This window comes from Melitaea cinxia, chromosome 12 (genome assembly GCF_905220565.1).
Source record: "Melitaea cinxia chromosome 12, ilMelCinx1.1, whole genome shotgun sequence".
Lineage (NCBI taxonomy): Eukaryota > Metazoa > Arthropoda > Insecta > Lepidoptera > Nymphalidae > Melitaea > Melitaea cinxia.
The window spans coordinates 13814009-13824006 of NC_059405.1; the positions used below are offsets into that span (position 1 = coordinate 13814009).

The 9998-nt window shown below is 40.9% G+C and overlaps 2 protein-coding genes across 2 annotated transcripts; both read right to left on the reverse strand.

The window, feature by feature from the left end:
- Window positions 1-5192: 5192 nt before the first annotated feature.
- LOC123658273 lies at window positions 5193-5735 on the reverse strand. The gene has a single exon (XM_045593710.1). It carries the CDS (start codon window positions 5733-5735, stop codon window positions 5193-5195), a length of 543 nt encoding a protein of 180 aa, XP_045449666.1.
- A 19-nt stretch (window positions 5736-5754) lies between these two features.
- Window positions 5755-7704, reverse strand: LOC123658274. Its single transcript, XM_045593711.1, has one exon. The coding sequence runs from the start codon at window positions 7702-7704 to the stop codon at window positions 5755-5757; it is 1950 nt and encodes a 649-aa protein (XP_045449667.1).
- Between the last annotated feature and the right edge of the window lie 2294 nt (window positions 7705-9998).

A 9998-nucleotide genomic window follows, 5' to 3' on the forward strand; every position in this document is an offset into this window, starting at 1 on the left:
AGAGATAAACCTGGCCAAAAATCATCAGGGTTCTGGAGAAGGAAAACTTCATTTGAAACTCGGAATGGAGTCTCCGTCAAGCATTCGTGGCATAGCTCTAAAATGCGAAAGACCCTGCAGCCGAACTGGCGTATCGACTCGTCGTTCCTGTGTGCCTAGCCAGCGAGGTCGAGAGGGTGGCGCAGAGCTTAGACAACTCTGCGTTGTCCTGAAGAGTGTCCTAGACGACACGTATCTATCTGACACTGTTTAAATCGTCTGCATTAAACGGACTCAGGCCAATGAATGAACGCATACACCATTCATTAAAGCTTAAAAATGTAAGTTTATAGACAATCGGGGTTACCCTCTGGTACCACTCCCACCGTGTGAAACCCCATGGTTATGGAGATATCGTGGTTAAAGTTTTGAGGTTAGAATTGTTCTATGTAGAGCTATCACAATACGTTAGAGCTCCGCGTCTGACTTCACCTTAGCTCTGGCGCTGCGGCAAGTGCATTCATGCTCCGTTACGCATTAAAAAAAAAAAACAATCGAATTGAGAACTTCCCTCTTTTTTGTAAGTCGGTTAAAAATGCATAGTTTACGATTATATTGTTACGTGTTTGGGTTCGAAGGATTTGGAGAGAAAGACCTGCTGACTCTTTTCAAGACTTTATTCACTAACACTAGGTCCAACACAAAGCACTAGGTTCAAACACTAAGCACTAAGTTCAAACACTAAGCACTCACAGTGTCCTCAGTCGTAGCCAATGTCGTAGGTATCGCTGGTACCACTCTTGATCACTAGTTTTCACTCTTGAAGTCGCCTCGAAGATCACTCAAACTGAACTGCACTCGCTCGCCTACCTGCGGCTATTTATATCGGCCGACACGAGGCCCAGACCATTCTGGAAAGTTCGCGCATGTACCCGGTGTTCGAGACTATACTTCTACATAGTTCCACAGTAGTTCCTCTAACGCCATCTAGTATTGAGTAGAGAGTTTCATGTTATCGCTGTCTTTGTGTGGTTTCAACAGTTGCCGCTAGATGGCGCTAGTTTCTTTGTGTGTCCTTAACACTACTCCCCTCTTAGAGATGCTCGTCCCGAGCATCGTTGTTACTGCCATGGTAACGCGCCAGACGGTCTATGTGTACCACTTTGAATGTCCCTCTTGGTTGCTTTTGAATCCTGTAAGTCACATCATTCAGTCGGGTAACCACTTTGTACGGACCGTCCCACTTGGTCTGCAACTTTGGCGGTTTCCCTTTCCGGCGGGTTGGGTTATGCAGCCACACCAGTGACCCTTCCTTGAAGCCACTCGTGTTCGATTTCCGGTCGTATCTGGTTTTCATGTTCTCGCTTGGATGTAACCCATTTTCCCGAACCAAGGCGTGTATATAGCGCATTTTTTCCCTTAAATCGCTGACATAGTCTTGTACGGTATGTGGTCCCTCCGGTGCCCCTCCAGTCAATAGGTCTACTGGTATTCATAATTCTCTACCGTAATTGACATACGCCGGGGTAGCTTTTATGCTTTCATGCTCGGCGGTTCGGTACGACAGAAGGAAGAGTGGTATATACTTGTCCCAATCTTTTTGTTTGTCGTCTACCGATTTCGCCAAATGCCTCTCAAGGGTCTAGTTAAATCTCTCAACCATTCCATCAGACTGTGGATGGTACGCGGTGGTCCTCGTCTTATGCATGCCCAAAATTCTGCACACTTCCTGGAATACTTGCGATTCGAAGTTCCTGCCCTGATCGGAATGGATTTCTAGAGGCACGCCAAGGCGACATATCACTTCTTCGACTAACTTAGAAGCGACTGTTGTAGCTTCTTGGTTTGGTATGGCGAACACTTCGGGCCATTTGGTGAAGTAGTCCATGACGACCATAAAATACTTGTTTCCCGATTCCGTTATAGGAAATGGCCCCGCTACGTCAACTGCAATTCGTTCCCACGGTGCACCGACGTTATACAACCGCAGATTCCCACGGCTCCTGGTCTGTGGTCCTTTTACAGCAGCGCAAGTAGTACATTTGCGGCACCAATCCTGTACATCATCTCGACAATGCAACCAGTAGAATCGTTCTCGCACTTTAGTTAACGTCCTCTTGACACCTAGATGACCTCCTGATACGCCATCATGTATTTCACGGAGAACATCTGGTACTCTCGTTCTTGGGACAATTATCTGAAGGTGGAACTCTCTGCCGTTAGTCTTCTCCCATTTCCGGTAGAGTATTCCGTTTTGAAGTATCAGACTGTCCCATTGAGCCCAGTACGCCTTAGTGACAGCGCCAGTGGGTGCAACCTCACTCCAGATTGGTTTTACGTCACCCCGTTTCTTCCATGTGATGATGTGCCGAAGGTCGTCATCTTTTTCTTGAGCTTCCCTCATAGCATCACTCTCCCAGATACCCAAAGGACTTGTTCTTGTTAGCTTTAGTGTAACTTCATTAGATTCCTGCTTAACACAATGTTTGCAGACTTCAGAACACTGCCTTCGTGAGAGTGCGTCGGCATTCTCATGCAACTTTCCGCTGCGGTGTTTCGTCTTGAAGTCATACTCCTGATCCCGGGCAGGAGGCGAAGCCCTTTGCTTCTTCAGCTCCTCTATTTGTTCCTCGATCCTTTTCATCCTTGCTATCTGGGTCTTCTTTTGCGGACAGTTGAGCTGAAGATGGCCCCTCTCGCCGCACTTGTAGCACATGACTCCAGAACTTTTCTTCGTAGGAGCCTTAACTACTTTGACTTCCTCAGAGACCTCGCGGATCTTATGGGTCTGCCGTATGTCATGGCGAACAGCCTCGACCTCCAAAGCATGCGCCAATGCTTTCCTTTAACGAGGTGTGGTGACGAAGCCTCACTGCAGCTCTGACCTCCAGGTCTTTGATTCCGTCGACAAATGCTTGAACAATATTCGTGTTTACCATCTTGGTGTCGGCTCCTGGATATGACTTCCTGACGAGTTTTTCGATTTCCAACGCCCATTGTTGTAGTCCTTCTCCTGGGCGTTGAACTCTGTCACGCAGTTGGGCACGGAACACGTGCTCCAGATGTCGATCCCCGTATCGGGATTCAAGTGCGTCCATCAAGTCTTGGAACCCGTTTCCTGTATGTGCCAGTGCTTCTAAAACCGACAAAGCTTGCCCTCTGAGCGCAACAGTGAGAGCGGTCAGGCATTGCTCTTCCGTCCATCCGTTGACAGCGGCCACAGTCTGAAATTGTCGACGATAAGCGTTCCACGAGGTAGTGCCGTCGTAGGGAGGCACTTTCACTCTTGGTCCTTGCGCCACTCCGGTACTTCCACTAGACATCGCGACTCCCGTGGTTTCAAGGCGCACTACTTTCTTTTGTAGTTCAGCGAGGACGGTTTTCATATTTTCAACATCCAATCGTAACCTGGTAACTCGTCCTTCCACTACATCGACATCTTTTCGAAGCTTAGTCACCGCGTCGCTTACGTCTTTTATAGCCCAGAGCGTTTTTTCTTGGAGCTCTTTTTGTTGCTCTTGTGATTCTTGCAATTTGAAATTTGTTTGCTCTTGTAATTCTTGCAATTTGAAACTTGTTTGCTTTTGTGATTCTTGCAAAGCATTACGAATTTCAACCCTTTGTTGCTCTTGTGATTCTTGCAAAGCACGAATTTCAGCCCTTTGCAGCTCCATTAATTTAATTAAACTTCCTAATTGAAGAGCCACTTGAGAGTCTGTAGAAGCTACGGGGTCAGCGGGCGGGGCTTGGTCCACGGTGGGTGGAGCTTGGTCCCCAGTAGGTGTGGCCTCCGCAGCTCGTTGTGCCCTTGTCCTGACGCCCTTGAAGTCCTTGAAGTCTTCTCTCGGAGTCAATGGCATCTCCAAATCTCACTTCCGACACCAGTTGTTACGTGTTTGGGTTCGAAGGATTTGGAGAGAAAGACCTGCTGACTCTTTTCAAGACTTTATTCACTAACACTAGGTCCAACACAAAGCACTAGGTTCAAACACTAAGCACTAAGTTCAAACACTAAGCGCTCACAATGTCCTCAGTCGTAGCCAATGTCGTAGGTATCGCTGGTACCACTCTTGATCACTAGTTTTCACTCTTGAAGTCGCCTCGAAGATCGCTCAAACTGAACTGCACTCGCTCGCCTACCTGCGGCTATTTATATCGGCCGACACGAGGCCCAGACCATTCTGGAAAGTTCGCGCATGTACCCGGTCTTGTACGGTATTTGGTCCCTCCGGTGCCAAATACCGTACAAGACTATGTCAGCGATTTAAGGGAAAAAATGCGCTATATACACGCCTTGGTTCGGGAAAATGGGTTACATCCAAGCGAGAACATGAAAACCAGATACGACCGGAAATCGAACACGAGTGGCTTCAAGGAAGGGTCACTGGTGTGGCTGCATAACCCAACCCGCCGGAAAGGGAAATCGCCAAAGTTGCAGACCAAGTGGGACGGTCCGTACAAAGTGGTTACCCGACTGAATGATGTGACTTACAGGATTCAAAAGCAACCAAGAGGGACATTCAAAGTGGTACACATAGACCGTCTGGCGCGTTACCATGGCAGTAACAACGATGCTCGGGACGAGCATCTCTAAGAAGGGAGTAGTGTTAAGGACACACAAAGAAACTAGCGCCATCTAGCGGCAACTGTTGAAACCACACAAAGACAGCGATAACATGAAACTCTCTACTCAATACTAGATGGCGTTAGAGGAACTACTGTGGAACTATGTAGAAGTATAGTCTCGAACACCGGGTACATGCGCGAACTTTCCAGAATGGTCTGGGCCTCGTGTCGGCCGATATAAATAGCCGCAGGTAGGTTGACTTTATAATGCTTGCAGATAATAAACCCAACGGATCAAAAATCTTGCAGGTCATGGAAGTAACTGTCCTTTTCGTGATGACATTGTCAACCGGTATATCTGTAGAAAAGAAAAGCGTGTCCGATTTGGGTGACCAGTTAAGACCTAGGACGCTAGATTGTTTGTTCCAGTCACGAACCTCACACACATCAGTTTGATTTTCAAATAATTCAGAGCAGTTTGTGCGAAATTTGTGCAAAGGAAAACATGCAGACTCTAAAGTTTGAGTGAGACCGTTGTATATTTTTCTGAGCTCATCGATACTATTTGAACCTGTACTCAGATCGTCCATGTAAAAATCGCGTTTAATTACATTAGCAACAGTTTCATCATTGCATTCCTGAGACAATTACAAGAGACATCTAGTGGCCAAATGAGGAGCAGAAGCCATACCGTAAGTGACAGTGTTTAATTTTAATATTTTGAGAGGCTGTTCCTCATCTTCGCGCCACAAGATAAGCTGTAAATGCCGTTGAGAGTTATCTATTTCTATCTGCCGATACATTTTTTCAATGTCCCCAGTTAATACAAATCTATGTATACGAAAACGCAATAAAATTTCAAATAAATCGCTCCGAACTACAGGCCCTACTAATTGGATATCATTTAGTGACTTTCCAGAAGATGATTTAGCAGACGCATCGAACACGATTCTCACTTTTGTAGTTTCCTTTTCCTCACGTACTACCGCATGGTGACGTAAATAAAAACCGAATGAAGGTCGATCAAACTCTGATAAATGTCCCAATTCCTGATATTCTTTAATAAAGTCAACGTATTTTTGTTTAAAATTTAAATTTTTAGATAATTTCTTCTCAAGGTTCAAGAATCTTCCGCGTGCACTGTAAAATGACTCACCCAAAGAATCTTCGGGTGATTCTTTAAACGGCATTTTAACTGAAAATCTACCATTACTTAAACCTTGAAGTGTTATTTACAAAATGAGTTTCACATAATTGCTCTTCTACAGAGAATAAATTATCTTTGGTCGTAGGTAACTCTTCTACTTCCCAGAATCTTTTCATACTTTCATAAATATCTAATTGAGTAAAATTACACATAAAATTATCGTTACAAGTACTTTTACCTACTGGGCCAGACACGAGCCACCCCAGTTTCGAATCTAGCAGCGTAGGCTTATCTTGACCTAACTTGATCTGTTGTGTACCTATAATATCCCAAAAGACATCTGCGCCTATAAGTATGTCAATATCAGCTGGTTGATAAAATGCAGGGTCGGCCAGCTGGATGTTTAATGGTAACTTCAAGTTCTGCAATTCAATTTTGTTATTAGGCACGCTACCGGTAATCCTAGATACAATGAGGCATGTTAACTTAGCCGTAAAAGAAGATACTCTAGAATTTAATTGGACACAGCAACGTTCAGATATATCAAAACCGATATTATTTATACCCGATACGTTTACAGGTTTCACTCGATTTACAGATAAACCCATTATATTTTTGAAATTAGTAGTCATGAAGCAGGATTGACTCCCAGTATCTAATAATATTCGAGCCCTTTGACAGCTATTGTTCTGTGGATTAACTATATTTACAAGAGCGGTACACAGTAGTACTTCTTTTGCGCTAGCTATTGCCAAAGAGACGGGTGCAGTCTTCAAAACCTCTGAAATTTCTTTATGGAGTAAACTGTTATGTTTCCCCTTGCATGACCTACAACAACCCTTTAAACGGCACCTGTGCGCATTGTGCCTTTCGCGGAGACAGTTTGAACATAATTTTAATTTATTTACCTCAATCTGTCTGTCCTCCAAACTCATTTCTAAAAAGACGGGACACAAATACACACGGTGGTCCTTCTTACATATACTACATACAATCCGTTTTGACACTTCCGTATTAGCAGCGACTAATGATTTAGAAGGTTGTTGTGACTTATAATTAGACTTATAGTCATGGGTGTGTTTATCCGAGCGGGTACCTTGAGTGGTTTCTAACACATCCGCGCGATTACGAAGTAAAGTCTTAAATTCAAGTAACGTAGGTAAATCGGAGAGGTTACCCTTGTATTCCTCCCATTTTCTATTTGTATTAATATCTAATTTAGATGACATCATAAATATAACCAAAATGTCCCATTGCTCAGTAGGTAAGCCTAACGTTCCGAGTGCTCTTAAATTCTTAGATACTTGATCAATAAGATAACGCAAAGCTTTGTAAGACTCCCGCGTTATAGGTTCGATGTTGAACAATGCCTTTAGATGATTGTTTATTAAAATATTTTTATTATTATACCTTTCACATAATAAATCCCATGCAACCCTGTAATTCGCAGAGGTAAATTCTATGGATTTTATAACAACAGTAGCACTGCCTTCTAAAGCAGACCTCAAGTAATGGAATTTGTTAATCGTAGGTATAGTATCATTAGAATTAATTAACGAGTCGAACGTATCTCTAAATTCCAGCCATTTTAAGTAGTTCCCGTCAAAATTCGGGAGTTTAATCGTGGGCAATTTGATTGTATTAAGAGCATGAGAACAAGTGCCTGATGGCTTGGAATTTACAGAACCCTCGGCTCGATCTCTGCTTTGAGAAATCGAATCGATTATTTCCTGCGCAGTCGATATCAAAGAATAAAATTGAGATTCTATGAAGTCTCTTTCTCTAATTTGTTCATCCTGGTCGGTACTTAAAAGTTCAATTTGATCTTGCAATTCATCAAAACTAGTAAACAACTCTTGGAATTTAGTTAATCTCAATGAAATTTCTTTTACTTGAGCACCAGTTAAATCTGCAGGTTTAATTTGATTTAAAACCGTTATATATTCTCTAAATTTAGTTAAACGACCTTTAATCGTACTGCGTTTCTTTAAAAGTTCTTTCAAACCACTCATTTCAGTTTCCGGCACTGTATAGAACAAAGAATGAATTAAATAAAGTAAAAATGTTCACTCAAACCAGTTATTGCAGTAGCCCGCCGCAGCTGTTCCAATTCCGCCAGCGCTGATCACGCTAAATACACCACGAGCATGAGGTGGTACTTGCTTCGAAGTCCCTGGAATGTTCGGCAAAATACGTTAATAATGCGGAACAAAGAAATAATTATTTTTTAAAAAGCGGGTAGAAAATAATCTGCTATGGGAATTTTGTTGCATACGACAATTAATTTTTAATGATAAAATCTAATTTAAAACGCATTAATTTAAGCAATCGGTAATTAATTAAGCACAAAAATAACAAACGCAGATAAGTAGACAGCCTTATTGTTCATGCAAGCAATAAAAGACCTTTAGTTTTAAGTATAAATTAATAGTAGTAGTACAAGTAGTAGTAATATAAGCTAAGAATTATTATTTTATTTAAAATGCAAAATCATTCAGTACATTATTAGTTCAATAACAAAGATTTTATTGTTCAAAAATATTTAGCTTACGAGTCGAAAGAATAAGAATAGTATATGAACGCAAGCGTCAGCGTATATACACTTTGTAAAGCTTTAGCTAACAGGCGGAGAAAGTACGCATAAAGCAAGATACTTCAATAATATGCCCAAGGAAATAGCTACGCTTTTTACACAAAAGAAAAAAAAAGGAAAACGGAATTTAAAGTAAGGAAAAATAGGAACGGATCACTTCCCTTAGGTTGACCTCCGGAATCGTGCACGAAATAGTCCGCCAGGCCCTGTTGCGAAGCAGCTGTTGTCCGTTGTAGTCCCTTTACTTGACCGTTAGCACTAAGTATGTCTTTATGACCTCTTGTTATGACCTTGTAGACTGCTGTAGGCTGTAGTCCTGTCACGGTCGCCACTTTGTTGGCGCTAGTTTCTTTGTGTGTCCTTAACAATATAAAGGAAATACAGACAAACATTCACATACAGACAACTACCTTTTTACGAAAATTACGCGGACGGAGAAGTATGAAATTTCGCACACTTATAGTTTATATAGAGTGAGAGAGAGATAAGTGCAGAATGCTCATATTTTTTTAAAATTATGCATAAAACGTCCATTAAATCAATTAAAAAACATTACACACACTACCATGTATTTAACACACACACACGCTTATTATATATTTTTGTTGATTGTCAAAGTCTGTAGTCAAATTAAAAAAAATTAAAAACGGTATTTTCATTATTTTTTGGTTTTCTTTAATTTAAGTTTTTAATTATGTTCGATTTTCGACCTCTGGGCGATCACTGGTATAGATAGATATATAACAGACGTATGCGCAAACGGACAAACTCCGGAGTCTTACAATTAGCAATACAATTTTTTTAACAAATTTTAAACAATGAACCGTAAAAAGCATACTAAATAGCATAACATCTCTCTCAATCTCGCTCCTTCTCCATAAAATAGAATTTAAAATTTCAACGGCAACGATTTCAATAGAACTGACGTGGAAAATTCGTAGCAATTTCGTTTAATGCCGTCGTTTTTATGAAGCTATTATTAATAGAGAAAACGGTATAGAAGCTACGTAATGAACTATTCAGAGCGGTAATTTTTGCGTTCTTTTAAAAGTCTTTTAAAAGATCACTTTTAAAAGGTGACTTTTAAAATGGGCTCGAGTACAATAGATGCTGACGAAGATGATTATCATATCAGTAGTTTCGTTAGTCCCAGCGAAGCTATGGTTGAAAATTTGCATGTTCAGATTACATCTTTGAATATATATTTTCACCGTCCTATCTTTTAGAAGTTTGAAACGTTTTGTGACTACATAAAGATTATGTTGTTTTTCTTTTATGTAAATTTTGTTATCAAAATATATTTCGTTTTTTAATAACTATGTAATATTATGTTTATAATATGTAGGTATTGTAGTTTTTAAACAAATTAATATAAACAATATAAACATATTATCTTAAATTTTATGAGTATTAGGTGATAAGAACGAAATAGAAAACACATTAATATTTTTTGGCCTTTGAAATATGCTTATGCACACTACAATTTAGTTGTTTAAGTTACATTTTAAGTAATATTCTTCAAAGAAATCATCTAAATTATCAAATTTAAAAACACGTCTGTTATTGTCAATTTATTTTTTTATTTTTTTTATATCACTGGTTCGGCAAACAAGCGTACAGCTCACCTGATGGTAAGAGATTACCGTAGCTTATAGACGCCAGCAACACCAGAGGCATCGCAAGCGCGTTGCCGACCCAATCCCCAATCCCCCA

Coding starts and splice junctions, on each gene's coding strand:
- LOC123658273 (XM_045593710.1), bottom strand. CDS start 5,735: ATGCCGTTTAAAGAATCACCCGAAGATTCTTTGGGTGAGTCATTTTAC.
- LOC123658274 (XM_045593711.1), bottom strand. CDS start 7,704: ATGAGTGGTTTGAAAGAACTTTTAAAGAAACGCAGTACGATTAAAGGT.